We start from the raw sequence: 19,204 nt of genomic DNA on the forward strand, positions 1-19,204 counted from the left end.
CAAATGACTATTATCCTAAATGGCCATTAGACCAAATGGTAAGTAGATGAAATGGTTATTAGACCATGTGGATAGTAGACGGGCTGGGAATATGGGAATAGACTAATTGGGTAGTAGACGATCTGGTTTAGACCAAACGGCAATAAACCCCAATTACTTACCTGGATCAGGGACTTGGGATACATGGATTGATCATCCACTGTTGTGTGCCAAGACCCTAGAATGTAAACATCTTTTGTATCCATCATCCGCTTGTCAAATTGACACAGCAGGACATTGTGCACACATGGTCAATGCACTATTTGGGTGAAGTGTTTACGTTTCCAATGATGTATATTTGTATAACTGTGTGTGTTCCTTATCCTCTTTTACTTTCTTCTTCTTTCTTCTAGATTTGACATTTCAGGATGTTTGTCAATGCACATAATAGTTCACATGTTTTATGATGTGTAAAGTGGAGCAGAGAGTGGTTTATTTTCTGTTTAATTTATTGTGCTATTTTAACATTATTGTGCTATTTCAATATACATGTACACTGTACATACTGGTACATACAGTGTACATTGAATTACATTCCGAGGGAGAGCATGGGGGGGGGTTACTGATGGATACACTGTAGGAATGATGATTTGGAAGACTCTTTAAAAAAATCTATCTACAATGTGGCCCTCTTTAAAAAAAAAGTGTTTTAAAGGGCTGAGAATGGAGTGAATGCTAAATTTTCCAATAAATCCCTTTATTCCTACATGTATATATCGGCTCTTTAGATTACCAAAACATACGTACAGTGTAGGAAAAAAAAGAGATAATTTATCTATTTACCTCCATATTTGATTGATGAAAACAGGACATTTCAAAACCAAATAATGTGGATTGGATGTTCATCATTTACAGTGTTCCATTCAAGATCAAAGATTAGACAGTTCAGTTGTCTTCTCTTGCCTAGGTTTTGACAGATTTCCTGTCAGCAAGGGATTAACCTTTGACAACTTCTGATATCTTCAGCTGTACTCATTGTTGAAATATGATCTTGATATGGGCAGTGAAATCAAAGCATGTACTTTTACCAATCTAGTCATATCACTTGACATCTTGACGTCTTGAAATAGTACATGTCTATTTTTGTCTAATCATTGTCTATTTCGACATTACAATTTTGTGGAAGAGTAGTTGTTAATCCTAAATTTTCATTTCTTCTGATAGAATTCGCCAAGAGATTCCATTCTGTTTATTTTTGTAAATATAGACTCTCTCCATGTGATTTTAACTTGATGCATTTCCAGTTCCTTTATCTCCTAATCTATCGCTGTAATTAATTATCACTCTCATTGTCATAGTTACTGTTTGTCATAAATCCTCATACTCTTTATGCCATGCCTATACCTCATAGATATCTCCTTGATCCTACTCATGCACAGTCTTTATTTCATTCTATCTTTCTTCCTACTAATGCTTCTAACTTGTTTTTTCCTCTTCCCTGGATTACAATTACACATGTACTGGTACTATATTTTCATTCAATTTGTATCCTCCTGAGTCTTGACAGGCATACATAGAAGCAGTGTATCTTCATTTTTGTATGCACAAGTGCCTTTAATAGCTCTTGGTTGGTCTATGAAAGTACACCGTACATACATGTATATCTCTATCTGTGTACTCTTACCCAGTAGTGTGTTAATCTATCATGTCATGTATCTCAATCATCTGGCATTCTCGTGTCCCTTTCAATCATTTTTACAGGAGGTGGAGCGAGAGATTTCCTTCCGAACAGAGTCCGGGTTGTACTATTCCTACTTCAAGCAGTTTGTCAATGCACCAACAATATCACAAGGTATGTCTTTTATCAATTTAAGCACCCTTCTCTTTCATACCGAAGGTACAACACTAGATCTTGTCAGAGATATTACAAGGTCCTGTATTTTGTAAATGCACCCCCTCCCCCTCCCCTCCCCCTCCCCCTCCCCTCCCCCTCCCCATCATACTGAAACTATAGAATGTGTCAAATATGAACAGGAGCTTGAGCAAGAGATATTTGTATTGACAATGTCGCAATTTACATTTATATCAGAAATAATAAATCACATTAAATATAAAACCTTAGCCTAATCAACATTAAGCATTGTGTAAATAAGCTCCTTACCCCTGCCTTCCAACCTGAACATGAAAATTGTATATATTATATTAACTTAATAAATATAATATTCCGCTTTTATATAGCGCTTAATACAATGTCTCTAATAAAGCGCTTTACAGATATATTATTACCCTGGTCATTGGATTCAGTGCTTGCCTGCGCATACTGTGTGCACAATCTTAGCAGTAACTCGATCTGTAGTCATATGATAGCAGTGATAGAAATTGTTTATGTAAATAAGAAGTTGAGGAAGATACCACCTCTCGAACACTTGTACTACTCTTTACGAGAAACAGTGTGTCAATGCTCAGGTCAATGCAAGGTCAATGCAAGGTCTACATGACTAATTGAAGCTGACCTTTCACACTGGAAATACAGGCTGTACTTATTGAGTATTAATTAAGTCTGCAGCATTTTGATATTAGCACTAGAAATTGCGTATGTGAATTGGAGGGTGAGGAAGATATTTCATTCCGACCAGATATATTATTCCTACAACAAACGGTTTGTCAGTGCACCAGCGATAACATGAAGTATGTGGCCGATAATAAATCTGATTGAATAATATATGACCTTATCAAAAGCATTCTCTAAATTTACCCCCTTCAGATGGAAATGTATATGCTACGTTGAGCTATCAATATGTAACAGATTAGCAGTGGAATATGTTTATTTGAGTGAGACGTTCCGTGTACGCTGCTCTTACTAACATCAGTTTGTGATGTATCAATTAATGCTATCACAAAGCGTGTGGCTGATAATGAATCAGATTGCATTGACCAAATCAAAACGGAAGCATTCTGTGAATTTAGCCCCCCCCCCCCTCACCCAGAAACTTAATACGCAATAGATTTGGTTAATGTGAATTGTGAATGGGCTAGAGAGATATGATTCGCAAGTAAACAATATGCTTTCCAGGTACCAGTATGCAGTATATACAGTGCGTCCCAGAAAAAACGCAACTGAGAACTATCCATGTTTTACCATAACTTAATCACAATTATAATGAATAAATGAGACATATTTGGAAAGCTTAGATCCTCTTTTTTCATTTGATGCAACTCATATGATGCATATTTCACGCATGAGTGATTAAAAGCAATTTGAAGAGAGCTAGGAAACCAAAAAGTCATTTGGCAGGCGGTATCTGAATTTTAAGGAGAAAAATCACATTTCCAGAAAGTTCAATTTCTGCTCTTTCATATGACACCTCAATCAGGAAACATGAGCCAGGAATAACAAAGTTTTGTTTGTTTAAAGTAATGCTTGCATTTCCATAATTTGATCAAAAGAGTTCGTTTTCACTGGCTGCCTGCCGTAGCAACAAATAGAGTTGACAAAAGACTTAAATCCGTTTCGTTGAAGATCAGCCATGCATCAGGTCTTTTGTCTTCTTTGTGCATGGCTGATCGTCAACAAAACGGAGTTAAGTCTTTTGTCAACTCTGTTCGTGGCTACGGCAGGCAGCCAGTGAAAAACGAACTTGTTTGATCAACTTATGGAAATGCAAGCCTTACTTTAAACATATTCCTGGCCCATTTTTCTTGATTGAGGTGTCATTTGAAAGGGCAGAAATTAAACTTTCTAGAAATGTGATTTTCCCCTTGAAATTCAGATACCGCCCGCCAAATGACTTTTTGGTTTTCTCTCTTCAAATTGCTTTTAATCACTCATGCGTGAGATATGAATCATATGAGTTGCATCTAATGAAAGAGGAGAATCTAAGCTTTCCAAATATGTGTCATTTATTAATTATAATTGTGATTAAGTTATGGTAAAACATCGATAGTTCTCGGTATCGTTTTTTTCTGGGACGCACTGTATAGACCTACACGTAAGCCATGCATTGTATTGTGGATAATCAGAACAGAACTGATATGTATCCTACATTGACATAGAGGTATCATATTTCATGTGTACATGTAGATGCCAACTTTACAGTGCTCTCGGCTCTGCAAAATTGCACACTACACTCTTCACTAAAGATCAATGATGTAACAAACTAATCAGTATTTTTAATGTACGTACGTTGAAATGTAGAGAAGGAAAGGAAAATAAAGAGGACAAGAAGAGTGAGGATAGCACAGTATGCTTCCTTTAGCCATCGGTTGACATCGGCACAATTTTTTTTCTATAAAGAAATGTTTTGAGAGGTGTTTTAAAGTTGTCAACAGTATCACAAGTTTTGATATTTTCTGGCAATTCAGACCAAAGCTCTACTAGTGCAACCTGAAAAGAGCATGACCCATTAAATGTGTATTTTAGACCAAAACTCTACTGATGCAATGTGAAAAAATGTGGCCGATCAAATTTTGTATTTATTTGAGGGATAGTAAGGAGAGACTCTTTGCAAGACCTGAGGTTTCTGTTTTGTATGTATCCGATAATAATGATAAGCTTGCCAATTCTCGCTACCCTAAATAGGTACGAAAATCTCGAAATTCGCGAGACGAGGTAATTTTCACTCTCTCGGGTCGTCACTACAACTTCCGGTATAGAGTCCCATCCCGCTTGCGCTAGCGCCTGTGTTCGCTGTGCAGAGTTTTCACGCACGCTAAAATCGATGCCTATCAGTGTAATTTGTACAGATTATAATATGCAATGGAAAGCTTGGGGCAGAATTAGTGACTTTAGCACAAAAGGCCGTTAAACTCTACCGTGAAAGAGAGGGTTGTGATCACGAACGCCTGCACAGGAAGCTGTAATGTCGAAAAGCTATCCCATAATGCAATGCGCGTTTTCAGGATTTTCCCCGGATCTCGGCAGAATCGCTATTTGGGGTAGCGAGAATTCTTATCAATATGTGCGTCTTCATCATCTCGAGATTGCCAAATATCTCGAGATTGCCAAATAGCCCGCTATTTGGGAAATAATCCCGAAGTAACAAATCGCGTTTTCACTATCTCGAGATTCGACCTCGAAACTTGAAACTCGACCTTGAGCAATTAACTCGAGATATTTTGCTCAACTTAGCGTGTATTCCGAATCTTCGGTCTAGTGAAGACGCACGGGACAAATAACTGGATATTTTGCCAAATAGTAGGATATTTTGCAAACTATCCCAAGATATCTTGGGATATTATCCCGACCAACTATCCAGCTAATTTGCTACTTCGTTCTATAGTTTGCGATCGGGATAGTTCAAATAGCTGGATATTTGGGAATCTCGAGATAGTGAAGACGGGCCTGTAGAGTCATTTTTGCAACTTTGTCTCTGCAAAAATAATACATGCAGTGTTTAATATTATTGTCTGTCCTAATACCATCAGATGTGAAGATCATCTCGGTTCATCTAAAGGGGACCCGTCATTGATACACCTGCTCAGATAATTAACCCTGTCTGGGTCATTGTCTAAGTACATGTACATACATGTATATATAGTATCAGGTCATCAGAAGGTATAGATAGATAGAGTGTGGGAGATAGGCAATAACTACATGGGTGTACCATCTCTCCCAGCAGTGCTTTAAAGTTCACCAGGATATTAATTTTGGTTAATAAAAGCGACAAAAAAAAAAATGAAAGAAACATGGTAGTGAAAGTTAGAGGAAAATCTTATAAATAATAAGTGTCCTAGCTCTTAATGTTATTTTTGTAAATGAAAACTCATTGCAACCCTGTGATGTACCTTTCCAACACCTTTCCTTGGTCTATTGGGTGAAGAAGCTGATGTTTGTAAATGGCATATTGCATCTATTCTGTACCCAGTCATGTAAATAAGCCCTTCATCAACCTGTCATAATCAATTTCCCGAGAACAGATGCTCTTTTTCTCAGCCCCATCGTGTATTGGCATCATCCTGCTCATTTTAATTGAACCTTCACCACATCAATGACAGAAGGGCGTATCTTCATAATTTGTGGTTTTTATGTTGCATCCTGCAGTCCATCATCATGACACTCATTTGTAGAGAACCTTTGCCATTGTGGTTTGCCTGTGATACAGGACAAACATGTTGGTCCTTTCCCAACCCATCTCTCGAGGTCTCATTTCCGTAGATGTCCATTGCATAAGGGTGTATCTACAATGTACATAATTAGTGCAGAAGGTCATTCCTCAGTCTCATCCCACTCATTTATAGAGATTTCCATGGGAGAAGGGCATATCTCCATAATTTGTGGAGTAAATAAATAAATATTCCCTTTAAAAAAATTGTAAAATGCTGCTGATGGTTGGTTTGTTTGTTTTACCTGAAAGCTTATGGTGCTCTCACACTCTTCCGTGTAGGCCTACCGTCCACCTGCCGGGCTATTAAAAAAAAAACGTCCAGAACGTTGGGTTTTGAGCGAACTTGTCCCCGGCCGCAAAAAAAATTCATAAAATTAATCTTTTCACCGTTTCGTTGCCATCTTCTGACCGTTCTCACCGGGCGCATACCGGGTGTTGAACGTGCTTCTACCGTCTTCACCGCCCAGATTGTTTTTTGTTGAAAATTTTGGCCGTTTCCATACCGGGCCCATACCGGGTCTCGAACGTGTGCACCGGGTTTGTAGCAGCCACCTACCAGTCACTTAGCGTCCCCTCACCGCTCGGAGCGTCCTGTGAGCGAGTCCCCGGACTGCTGACGTCATGACACGACTGCCATAAATACCCCGATTTGAACGGCAACGGTCAGTCCGCTCTCCATTTTTCATCACCGTTCTGTAACGGGTTATGAGCGTGTTGTGAAAGTGTTCATACAGTGTGACCGTTTTCATAACGTATTCATACCGTCCTCATACCGTTCAACACCGTCCTCTTGCCGCTTACTTGCGGCCGGTGCCAGCCGGCCAAAGTATTGAACATGCCCAAAACTTTCGCCGGGTCCCATAGGGTGTAAATAAGCGCCAACGCCCTATTAACGTGTTGCCCGCTTTGATAACGAACCACCGTGTGCCCTCGCCGTTCTCCACAGTCCGCAGAAATTTTCGCGCACGGTGGCACACGGTAGACCTACACGGCAGAGTGTGAGAGTCGCTTAAGAAAGCATGTGCATGTTTGTAGTAAGCAACCAGGAGACCAATGAATTAAAGTCCTATCTATGGGACTTGATATTGAGGATTCATGCCTTTAATACAAAGTTGCACGACCACTGCTCCACCACTGAGCCATTGTGTCTTTTATCTATTTTACAAAGATTCTACATGTATACTCTTTCTCTCTAAAAGGAAGAAAGAAAGAAAAAAAGCCCTCCTTTTGACTTACAAATAAATACCTGGATATGATAGAGGTCTGACATACATAAGTGTTGTAAATCAGTGCATTAATGTTGTATATCAGCACATGAAGTAATGTTGTATAATATGACTCTGTCTCCAGAGATGACTATATAGTCAGTACGTGTTCATGATCATGTATGCATAGCCCCTGTTACACAAATCATATACCGGTACATAGTAAATCTTGTGCCAGTGTTTAGATTTGGGATGTCTCCATGCAGTCTTGATGAAGTTTGATAGAGCTCTTTAGACTGTTCAGGTTGAATCATAGCAGAATTCATGAACCAGTCCTGAGATTTGTGTTTTACAGGGGTCTATATGTTTTTTGTAAAGGTATGAAGCTTGGTAGAGCTGTCCTAAATGCCCCAAGGATGTTCTGATTGAATCATAGCAGAAATTATGAGCCAGTCCTGAGCTTTTTGTGTAACCGGGGTCTATGTTCTAAAAGTACAAATCTTGTTAGTGCTGTCCTCAATACCCCAGATTGTTTTGATTGAATCATAGCAGAAATTATGAGTATAAATTGTCACAACTGGTTGGAATCAATGGATGAAAGCATATCAGTGAAAGAAATGAAATCCCTCTTGTATGGACCTACCTGATGGTATGTATCATTTCTAAATGGTACAACCATGAACAAATTTAAAGCTCTCACATCGACGGGTTAAATTCCCATCCTGTAGTACAGTCCATAAACAATCAAGTTTAGGTCTTTTTTTCAAACTTTGAACTTTATGCACCAGTGTTTAGAGTTATAAACAAGCGATCTTATGTGGTTGGCATGATTGATTAACTACATACAGGGCGGCTCCTCACTCAAACTTCTTCTAGCTTGCCTGCCCGACTTCTAGTTTAAAAACTTTGAATACTCACTTTGAACCCCTTGTGAACTCTCATTGCTGATGGTGGATTGGTGTTTATAACTTTGAGGTTTAATTTGCAAACATAAAGTTTGAAACCACGACCAGTCCTGGGTGAACTTTAATAGCTATTACAGCACTCACAAGATTTTCATCTATTGATAGGAATTATTTTAAATTTGATTTGGCTTTTATTAATGTATATATATATATATATGATAAAGGAGAATTCTGTCTATGACTTAAATGCATAAAATATCATACCGTACATGTAGGTATATATCATAATTCTGTTGAAAGCCAGAAGGACGGTAGCTCGTACATGACATGAGCTTAATGCCTTTCTGCCTCTGAGTTGAGGATATATTCATAAATTTGTATAAATTGAATATATGTCTAGTGTAGGTCTACATGAAGCTATAGATAGTATGATATTGAAATGGATAGAATCTCATTGTATGAAACAAAACCTCAAATATGACAACCTCAAGTAAGAAAATGAGGTCGAGAGAGGTCAGGCGGCAAATTAGGATAGTAAAAATCAGTCAACTTGAAAGGCAAGGGAATGTGGTCAATGCAATCTTTTCATCAGTATTTCATGCTTCTGCACACAAGGATGTCTGAAGTATTTTCATTAATAGATCAAGAGAATCCATTTTTATATTGCAAAAACAATTCCTTGTTATGTCTATTTCTGTGCCCCATCAAGGCCAACTGCAAGTATATTCTTTGTAGCAGTCTGCAATTTTGTATGATTCCAACTACTTGTCACAGTCATTATCCAAACAATAAGGAATAAGCATTCTAATTTAAAGGCATATTAACCTGGTCTATCGGTTGTTGATATGTCAGTCAGTTATTGATATGTCAGTCAAACCTAATTGAATATATATATATATATATATATATATATGTACCGGTAGTCATGAAGCAGCCAATGAAGAAAAGGCCCACATATATCTTTACAATTTTTTTGTTTTTTCTCAATCTGTCAGATTTAATAATTCTTTCTAAAGACTTTACAAGAAATATCTTCTCTCTTTTTATAACGCATAATTTATTTTAAGACCACACCTATATTACTAATACTCCCCTTCTGTTTTCCTTTTCTTTTTTTCTTTTCTTCCAAGTATATGTTATTATTACTTCTGCACCTGGTGCATTCAATTGTCAAGCCTTACTGGCTTTTACAAATGCACCATTTTCCATTTGTACTATGGTTTAAACCTTCATATTTTCTTTATATTTTGAATGCTGTTATGTCAATTTATGTATAGTTTTGATATTGTTACATGTTATGAAATTCCATATCCCTCTTTGTATATATTGTCATGATGATGGAAATAAATTTCAATTCAATTTCAATTTCAATTTCAAAATGGGAATATACATGTAGTAGTACCTGTGAGCTGTTCTATCATTTGTTGCTATGTCAGACAAGTTCAGGGTCAGCTTGAACACAAGTTTCATGGAGACTTCACAAAGACCCAACTCTCACATTCACCTAATACAAAGCTTTTATATTTCAGTAGCCATAAATGTGTACATTAGTTGTTGCTACAGTATGTGTGATCGACCTGTTACAAATTTTAAAGGTTATCACTACATAGTAGTTCATTGAGTTAATAAAATTGATACATTTGCAAAATTGTTTTTTGTGACTTTGTGCTAGAGATACCTTAGGTAAAACTTTGAAACTTTGTTTAACAAGGTCCTGTCTTTAAAAGCAAGTTTGTTATTAGATCTACTTGAGTTTGCTATCTCTCACAGCTCGATACACGTAGCAGGTAGGAAATAATGAACAGTTGTAACTTTGCAATATGTAACCAAATTTAATGCATGCGTCTTTGTGAAATGCCTCAATTGACGATATGAATTATTTCATTCAACTGTTACAAATGATTGTATTTCAATAGCTTATAGAATGCGAACTACAAACATTAGTTGTTACGAGGTAGGACAAACATTATGGCTTGCCCTATATGTACCTAACAGCATGTACAGTAATATATGCATTTTGTATTCTGACTATTGAAATACAATTATTCATTACCGGTGAATGAAATATTTGTATTGAGGCACTTCTCAAAGACGTACATGTATGTATGCAATTAATTTGGTTACATTACAAAATGATTGATTTGAGGACCTGTATTTGATTTGTATCTATCGCAACATTCATAAAACAGCTACATTGTAGGACATTTTGTTTACTCTGGTGCACTGATGTATTGTGTAGCCTCCCACAGGTTTGTTCACACACTTAGAGTGAACATGAACAGGTGCAATCAGCATGAAGCGTAAAGGTGTTTCATTTTCAATTCAATTCAACGTTTTGAAGCATGATAGGTGTCTAAGAAAGACAGATCTAAAGGAAGGAAAAGATATTCTTTTGTGTACAAAGCATGAAATTCAATACAGTAGCGAGCTCTACATTTTTTTCGGAGCAAATGTAATATGATGAATACACATGTTTACCGTATACATGACACATTTGTAAAGTAATGCATGTGCACAGAAACACCTACATGTTTTACATGTACGTACACTTTAATTCATGTAATCAAATCTATTTTGATTTTCAAATTTTTAAATTAAATTTACTACATTTTAGTCTGTCTGTTACTGTATCAAGTTCTCTTTCCCCCTTCTTTATGTACCTTTGTTCTCTATGTAACGATTAACATGATTTATAAGATATGTCTATCAGCTATAAGAGTCAGAATGGCATTAAAGTGATACACTTCTGCACAAACCTAAAATCCTTCTGGCGGTCATAAGACATTATGATCATGATCATGATGAGAACTATACTGATTCATAAGATATGGCTATTATGTATCATCAGCTAAGAGTCAGAAAGGCATTAGATGATACACTTTTGCACAAACCTAACATCCTTCTGGCGCTCATAAGACAATTCGATCATGACCAAGATGAGAAACATACTGATTCTTAAGATATGTCTATCATGTATCATCAGCTTAGAGTCAGAAAGGCCTTAAGTAATACACTTTCACACAAACCTAATGTCCTTCTGGCTCTCATTAGACAGTATGATCATGACCATGATGAGAAAAATACTGAATTATAAGATATGGCTATCATGTTTCATCAGCTAAGAGTCAGAAAGGCATTAAGTAATACACTGTCGCACAAACCTAACGCCCTTCTGGCTCTCATAAGACAATAGGATCATGATGGGAAAAATAAAGATTCATAAGATATGGCTATCATGTATCATCAGCTACATGTACATGTAAGAGTAAAAAGGGCCTTAAGTAACACACTTTCGTACAAACCTAACATCTTTCTGGCTCTCATTAGACAATATGATCATGATCATGAGAAAAAAAACTGACGCATATTATGTCTATCATGTATCATCAGCCAAGAGTCAAAATGGCATTAAGTAATACACTGTTGTACAAACCTATGCCCTTTTAGCTCTCGTAAGACACTATGATCATGACCATGATGAGAAAAATACTCCAATTACAGACCTCTGTCATTTGGGGTAAAAAGAGAAGGGATATACACACACGTGGAATGCTGGAATCTCTTGTCATCCGAGTGAATTCTTGTTGTAGATTGACATGCATTCCTTGTAGAGTATCAATCGGGTATCTTGTGATTTCTCTAGAGTCGAGTGTTCACTCTGCAAAGTCTTTCACCCATGTGATTGGAATGTGTCTATTGATTTTAAAGCCAGGAGTTGAAAGTATGAAACAGAGCTCTTTTTGTTCGGTTGGAGGACTGCACTTACTTGCGCCCTCTATATAGAAAAACAATGCCTATAAAGCAGTACCCATTGGTCCCCCATGATCCCCTTTTTATTATGTTCATTAAGAGCTGATTTGATGAGATAACCACCTGTCAGTGACCATGCAGGGAGGTCTAATCCCACCTGGCCAAACTAGTGCAGACAGGCTTTAAATACTGTGAAACCAGAATGTTTTACACATTTTGCGCGGAGGTTTAGATTCATGAAAGCTTCATGTGGTGCAATAAAGGAATTACGAAAAAATAGGAGTTTTTAATGTTGCAAGAGTTTCTGTTTTTTACAGAGTTCTCCCAGTACCTCAGATGGCATTTTCAGACCTGTCAGTCAGTCATGAAAAAGTATTTTTTGTAGTTTTAGGGGTATAAGATTAATTGGAAACAAGTCTGAATAACATCCTTCATTATCATCTGGGACATATTCACACCCATCCGACCCACTAGAAGTTAAATGGCTTGTCTGCATCAGCTTGAGATTGCCAAATAGCCCGCTATTTCTGATCCTGGATATTAGCCTGAATCATGAAATAGCGGGCTATTTGCTCAGGAAATCATCCCAAGATACCCGCTATTTAGCAAAATATCCCGCTATTTATCTGGTGCGTCTTCACCAGCCCGAAGGCTCGCACTATGCATGAATGCTGAGCAAAATATCTCGAACGCAATTTGTAACTTCAGGCTTATTTCCCAAATCAGAAATAGCAGGCTGAGCTGAAGATGACATACCTACTGATATTCCAAAGTATATTCATTCCCATGTTTGCTGCTACCGGTACCTAGTCGCCTTTCCAAGTAGATAGCACAGAGCACCCTCTCCTCAGCTGATTATCCTGTAGTTTGGATAAATACCTTGTCTGATTTAAGGATTCATTACAGTGATCGATTGCCATCGTATCTGCTATTTAGGAAACACATCATCTGTTCAGAGCCAGAAGGGTGTTAACTCTGTCACAGAGTATTAAAGAGTTAAAGCCTTTCTGGTTCCAAACAAATGATATGTTTGTAGGCTTGCGGGTGCACCATGTGAGAGAGAGGGAGGATTGATGTGTTATATTCATGATCAAAAATAACCATGAATCAGAAGTTTTATAAAGAATAACAAAACACAAGTGAGAAAAGTAATTTTATTTTCAACAAGCTGCCCTTTTCTCATGATCCCACCCTTATAAATCTAACCCAATAAACATTCAAGGATCTACCGGTATGTGATAAGTTTTCAAAGTGGAAATGAATGATTTGATTCAATTTAAAATGGATGTACTTCTCTTCCTTTCTTCGAGGGCAGAGAGGAAAGTAAAAAATAAGATTGAAAGCAGCTTTAACTTCACGGGATAGAGTTTCTGAGTGAGCGTGAACAATTGGGGAAAGTTGAAAGATTGTTCACAAGGTCATCATTTTGTGTCCCTTATAAGAACAATATGGATGAAATCGGAGAGGTCTTTCCACATGTGTGAATTAGATTGTCATCGTCAATAAAAAGAAATATTGTGATCTGATTTGGGCTTGAACGCTGTCGAGGAATCAAATCTGGGTCTCTTTGAAAGGTCACGGCTGCCAAGCGGAGCTGGGACATATAGCTTTCAAATTCTAGAAGACCCTCCGTTAATATATTAATTTCTAAATAAGGTTTTCAATACCCCTGTCCCCCCCCCCCTTTTTTTTTCAAATTCAAGAACAGTTTCAGAGTAAACTTGCATTTTGGGGGGATACATGTAAGTTTCAAAGTTTTCTATAACTCACTCCTAGCACCCTTGTAAATATTTTATTGAAGCGTAAGCTTTTGTTTAGCTCCATTTTTACAGCTACCCCAATCACTGTGCTATTGATGTGTGTTTTTCTAGTTTAATTCATGATATTTTACCTTTAAATTTTTCATGTCTTTTGCAGGTTTTTATGAAATCACAAACGATAACACAACAGAAAATTGGAGGACCATCAATGTACTTCAAAGATTCAACATTTATCAAGAGATCTTTCTTGCACTGGTGTACAGAATATTTCCTTTTAATCAGGTAAGTTCATAAATTTGATTATTCAGTTTGAAAACTCATAAAAAGACCAATTTTCACAATTACCGGTAACAGAAAAATTAAAGGTATTAGGTACCATTTTTAATATTGTTGATAACAAGAAAGGCAAGAATAGCCAAACACAGATTGAAATATTTCTCTAAAAATTATATTATTCATGTAGAACATAACTTCTGGCTGTTTCTGCCTCTTCCTTTATTTGATATTATAGAAACAAAAGAAACCAAGGAGAAAAATCAATTAAGTCTTTTTTTAACACTTTATTCCTTTACTCAGGGACTATAATGTTCCTTTTAGGACTGATAATGTTACTTTACATAAGCAGAAAGGCTCAGTCAGTAAGTATGCTTGGTTCATTTTCTGGCAAATTTGCTTTGGTATACATGATGATAATGATTTATATAGATTGAATATATTGGTCTTTTTCTTTTTCTCTTTCTTATCTCTTTCAGAGTTCATATTTACCCATCTTTTTTTACATCAAGTCTGTGTTTGCTCTCCATGGAGTCTACTTCACGACTATCTTTGCCATGGCATGGCTTCTCAGTAACTCCTGGCTCTCTGGGTTACTGGCATGTACTTTCTTCATCGCTAACAAGTGAGTTTAGGCATATTTAAATTGTTAATTCTGGGGGGTGTTTCACAAAGATCCTAAGTTGGACTTACATATTATGGAGAGCCATTCGTAGTCTTAATTTAAAATTTATTCAAAAGTATTATTCAAGTATTTTAGACTTTTCATAAATTCCACATCAAGAACATGAAATCTCCTTGATAATAGAAAGTATGAATGATTTGAATCAACATTTTATGCCTTTTAAAATAACTTTTATTAAAACAAGTTTAAGATGCTAACGGATTTCCATAATTGTTAAGTCCAACTTAGAGATAAGTTCAACTTCAGATCTTTGTGAAACACCCCCTGGTAATGAGACTGCATTCGAAGGAGGAAAATATCTATGAAGTCATTCTGAATTATTGATAAGAGATAGGTCTTTGTATTTTGTTTTGTATATTGCTTGAACTCGCAACAACAACAAAAAATGCTAAAAGTTTGCAGATCTATGTTTATGCCCCTTTTACATGTACCTTTGTGATTCATCGCCTTCTATTACCCAGTTATCAGCTCTTGTAACCTTTTTTTTCTTCAATGAAAATTGAAATATTAATCTATTGGTTATTTTCCAAAATTATATGAACATTTTTCCTTAACTCTGAATATGTTTCAATGGCTTGTAAAATCGATCATGCTCTAGTTCTTTGGGTTGGACATTTCCCTCCCTCCCTCCCTCCCCTCTCTCTCTCTCTCTCTCTCTTCTCCCTTCTCCTAATTCTTCTTCCCCTTCTCCTTCTCTTACTTCTCCTCCTTCTCCTTCTTCCCCTTCTCCTTCTCCTGCTTTGCCTTCTTCTTCTTCTTCTTCTTCTTCTTCTTCTTCTTCTTTTTTCACAAACCCTTGCCCCTTTATGTCATTTTGGATTGTCTTATAAAATAAGGTACATTCAACAAAATTTTCCTCTCATAAATTGTATGCCACTTCAATGTGCTAATATATATTTTTAATTTATATCTTCTTCTTCCTTTTTTGTTTTACCCTAGGGGGAATGCAACAAGAGTTGACTACACAATACCTCTGAGAGAAAGCTTTTCTTTGCCATTCCTTTACATGCAGATGGCAGTCATTACATATTACCTCAGACCCACAGTTATTCATAAACAGGTAAGTTCCTCTGCCTTCCTGTTTACATGCTGCCCAACATACATGTACATGTATCATTATGTGCAAACAACCCTTATGGAAACACCCTTACTAGCTTGCACGGTTCCAGAAATGCAAATGAGATTATCTGTCAGCCAATCAGGACAGAGGAAACATATTTGCATGTCGAAAAATCTGCAAGCTTGCACAAGCTCGCAAGTTGGTAAAATGCAAGCTTGTTGCAAGCTTGCAAGGTTCCAAATATGCAAAGGAGGCAGCTTTTCAGGCAATCAGAAAAGAGAAGCGTGCAAGCTTGTGCAAGCTCACAAGCTTATTATTATATATTTTCACCTTTGTTTCACCCATTTTTTTCTTATTCAAGAGACTTGGTATGACATTGTTCAGATGAGAGAAATGGTGCTAAGGTAGTGACTTTGATGATAGGTGTACAATTAAAGATAATCTGCAAGTTTGAGCAAAAACAGACCATTATTAATGATAACGATTGATGAAAACTGATCTGATTGATTCCCAAATTCTCCCAACTACATATTGCAATTTAATTGCATTTTAGGTGAATGTAAATTGTCACAAAGCAATGAATTAATTGCCACAACCCTTGTGAAAGTGTTTTAGGTTGACTAGAGATGAAGTGTATTTTGATTAAGTGTCAGACTATTGCCTGCCTGTGCTTGCAGACTATACCTTACCTGCATGGGAAAGCTTTGATTCTCACCTGTATTAAGTGAAACAGATCTACCACCTCAAGCGAAGACCTGCACTCTGATTTCACAAGATCAACACTGAGTCCAAATATGATAGCAGTGTCGTGACCTTAATAGATCTCTTTCAAGGTTATTCAAGCTGCATGAATTATTTTCAACAAATTCCCTTCAAGTTGAAGCCCATTTTAGTAGTTTTAAGACCTAAAGTTTTCATCAGATTTCTTTGAGTTGCATACATGTGGTTCAATAACAGAATACTGCAGTACCTGCATGGGATAGCTTTGATTCTCACATCTGGAGGCGCGTCTTCATCATCTCGAGATTGCCAAATAGCCCGCTATTTCTGATTTGGGAAATAATCTCGACCTCGAAACTTGAAACTCGACCTTGAGAAATTAGCTCGAAATTTGCTCAGCATTAGCGCATAGTGTGGGAGTCTTCGGTCTGGTGAAGACGCACAGGACAAATAGCTGGATATTTTGCCAAATAGTAGGATATTTTGCAAACTATCCCAAGATATCTTGGGATGACAATCCCGACCAAATATCCCGCTAATTGCTACTTCGGTCTGATGAAGACGCAAATTAGCTGGATAGTTTGCGATCGGGATAATTCAAATAGCTGGATATTTGGCAATCGCGAGATAGTGAAGACAGGCCTTGTGCAACAGTCCTACCACCTCCAGCAAAAACCTTTACTCTGATTTCATAAGATCAACATTTGGTCAAATCAGATGCCAAGTGTCTTGGGGTGCGTTCAAGCGATTTTTTAAAGCTAGAATCACAAACATGGATCACAAATCTGCAGGAGATTGTTCAAGCGATTTTCCATCAACGCTGATTCTCGCTCATTTCAAGCCCAGCCACTGCACATCACACTGCACAGTTTGACCTAGGAAGTATAGGTCAGCTTTGGTGTGCCCATCTGAATTTGATTACGGTCGACTGTCGGCCAAACCAGAAGCAGGCCACGATAATGATGTCACAGAATCATGATTGAGATCTCTGTTGCATTCAAGCGATGTTTAGCGACGGCGATTTTGCAGAATCACGTTACAAACCGCACCTTTTTCAGCGTTTCATGTTTGCATTTTCAAACACGTTTGTTTTTTTGACGGACGAAAAAAAAATTGCTTGAACGCAACCGTGTTTTAAACTAAACGTCTTTGAAAACCACGTTCATAGAGTGAAAAAGTGTCGCTTGAAAGCACCCTTGATCTTTTATAGAGTAATCATATCTTTCAAGGTTATCGAAGCACCATTTGTATTTAAGACAGATTCCATTCAAGCCAGATGTAGTTTTAGTAAGGTCCCCCAGATTTCTCTTTGTGGGGGAGATCTTCCAATTCATCATTTTTCTCTTCAGTCACTATTTTTCCTTTTTCAGTCACTATTTTTCCTTTTTCATTATAAAGACCTTGGTTTTCTAATTTAATCATTTATGTTTTGTTGTTATTTTACTTCTTATTTCCAAGTTGAGATAAAAGAAGAAACAAAATACATTATCCTTCTAGCCAATGCCAGCTCACAAGTACAAACTTTGTTGCAGTGTATGAAGTAACAAATTTGGCCACTCATTTTACATACATTATTTATAATACGGCTCATATATCTTCATTTGTATACAATTCATCTAGACCATGACTCAGCCAATTTACATATCCATGTAGTCATCAGACATTCTATGAAAACATTAACTTTGATATGGACTGCTGAAAGCCTGAAAGGCCTTCTTTATTAACTCATTTTCTACTGGAACCAGGGACCCGTTTCACAAAGCCTTTTTACAATGACAAATGACAAAAATCATTGACAAATCTGCTGATAACCAATCAGAAGCAAGGATTTCAGTAGATTGTAACAAAAAAACTGTCATTTGTCACTGATGACAAGTTTTGTGGAACCTCCCCCCCCCCCCCCCTGGTGGTCTCTGTATTAAGCCTATGGAAATGAGAAATTTCAGTAGCCAAGAGGTTAACTCATTTAATATGTGTTACTTAGAGTTAACACCCTTCTGGCACTCAGTAGATGATGAATATATCCCTGAGCATTCAGACTGGCAAAATTGATTATAAAGCTATACAAAAACCATGTACATGTAGCTATACAATAGTTTTAAAAAATGTTGTGTCTGAACATGATATCATGTACATGTAATTTCGAGTATCACTTCAAATGAGAACTTAATTGATTAACAAAATTAGGATCCACTTTGATGTGAACATCGTATCATGTGAAAACTATATAAATGAGTAGAAGGAAGTACATGTAGACCGAGAGGGAGACCCAGAGTCAACTGGGAAGAGAATGTCGAGAACTAGAGTGGACTAAAACTGCAAGAGTGCACCAGAATGGCAGAAGATAGAGTGAAATGGAGAGATGTTGCAATCAACCTCCGAACCGGGAGAAGATACGTAGATAGATAGATATCAGAGTGTTCACTAACGATTGGCTAGCTGTTTCATATACATTTTTGATTGTGTGAACAAGGCACAGGCCCTATGATGCATGTCATGAATGAGTTAAAGTTCAATTCAAGTTTTTTTTATCTTTGGGACTGTTACATGGCCCATTGAGCTCAAACCGCATAGTTTTGACAGGCCGATGACTCAATCAAAGCATCTTCAGCGATCGATTTGAAATACTGGAGGTAACGGAGGACCTGGAGTTGTATGTCTGTCCCATATGAGGCGCGTCTTCATCATCTTGAGATTGCCAAATATCCAGCTATTTGAACCATCCCGATCGCAAACTATCCAGCTAATTTGCGTCTTCATCAG

At 37.2% G+C, this 19,204-nt stretch overlaps 1 protein-coding gene across 1 annotated transcript in view; it reads left to right on the forward strand.

Moving 5' to 3' along the window:
• LOC578625 (probable C-mannosyltransferase DPY19L3) overlaps window positions 1-19,204 on the forward strand; it is a 65,733-nt gene that overhangs the window by 23,850 nt on the left and 22,679 nt on the right. Inside the window, exons 3-6 of the mRNA XM_030994357.1 lie at window positions 1,741-1,831; window positions 13,861-13,985; window positions 14,456-14,601; window positions 15,601-15,721. Of these exons, the coding sequence (XP_030850217.1) occupies window positions 1,741-1,831; window positions 13,861-13,985; window positions 14,456-14,601; window positions 15,601-15,721 (483 nt within the window). The remainder of the gene's footprint in view (window positions 1-1,740; window positions 1,832-13,860; window positions 13,986-14,455; window positions 14,602-15,600; window positions 15,722-19,204) is intronic.

The sequence above is a fragment of the Strongylocentrotus purpuratus genome, unplaced genomic scaffold (assembly GCF_000002235.5).
Source record: "Strongylocentrotus purpuratus isolate Spur 01 unplaced genomic scaffold, Spur_5.0 spur5_scaffold_21, whole genome shotgun sequence".
NCBI classification, from domain to species: Eukaryota; Metazoa; Echinodermata; class Echinoidea; order Camarodonta; family Strongylocentrotidae; genus Strongylocentrotus; species Strongylocentrotus purpuratus.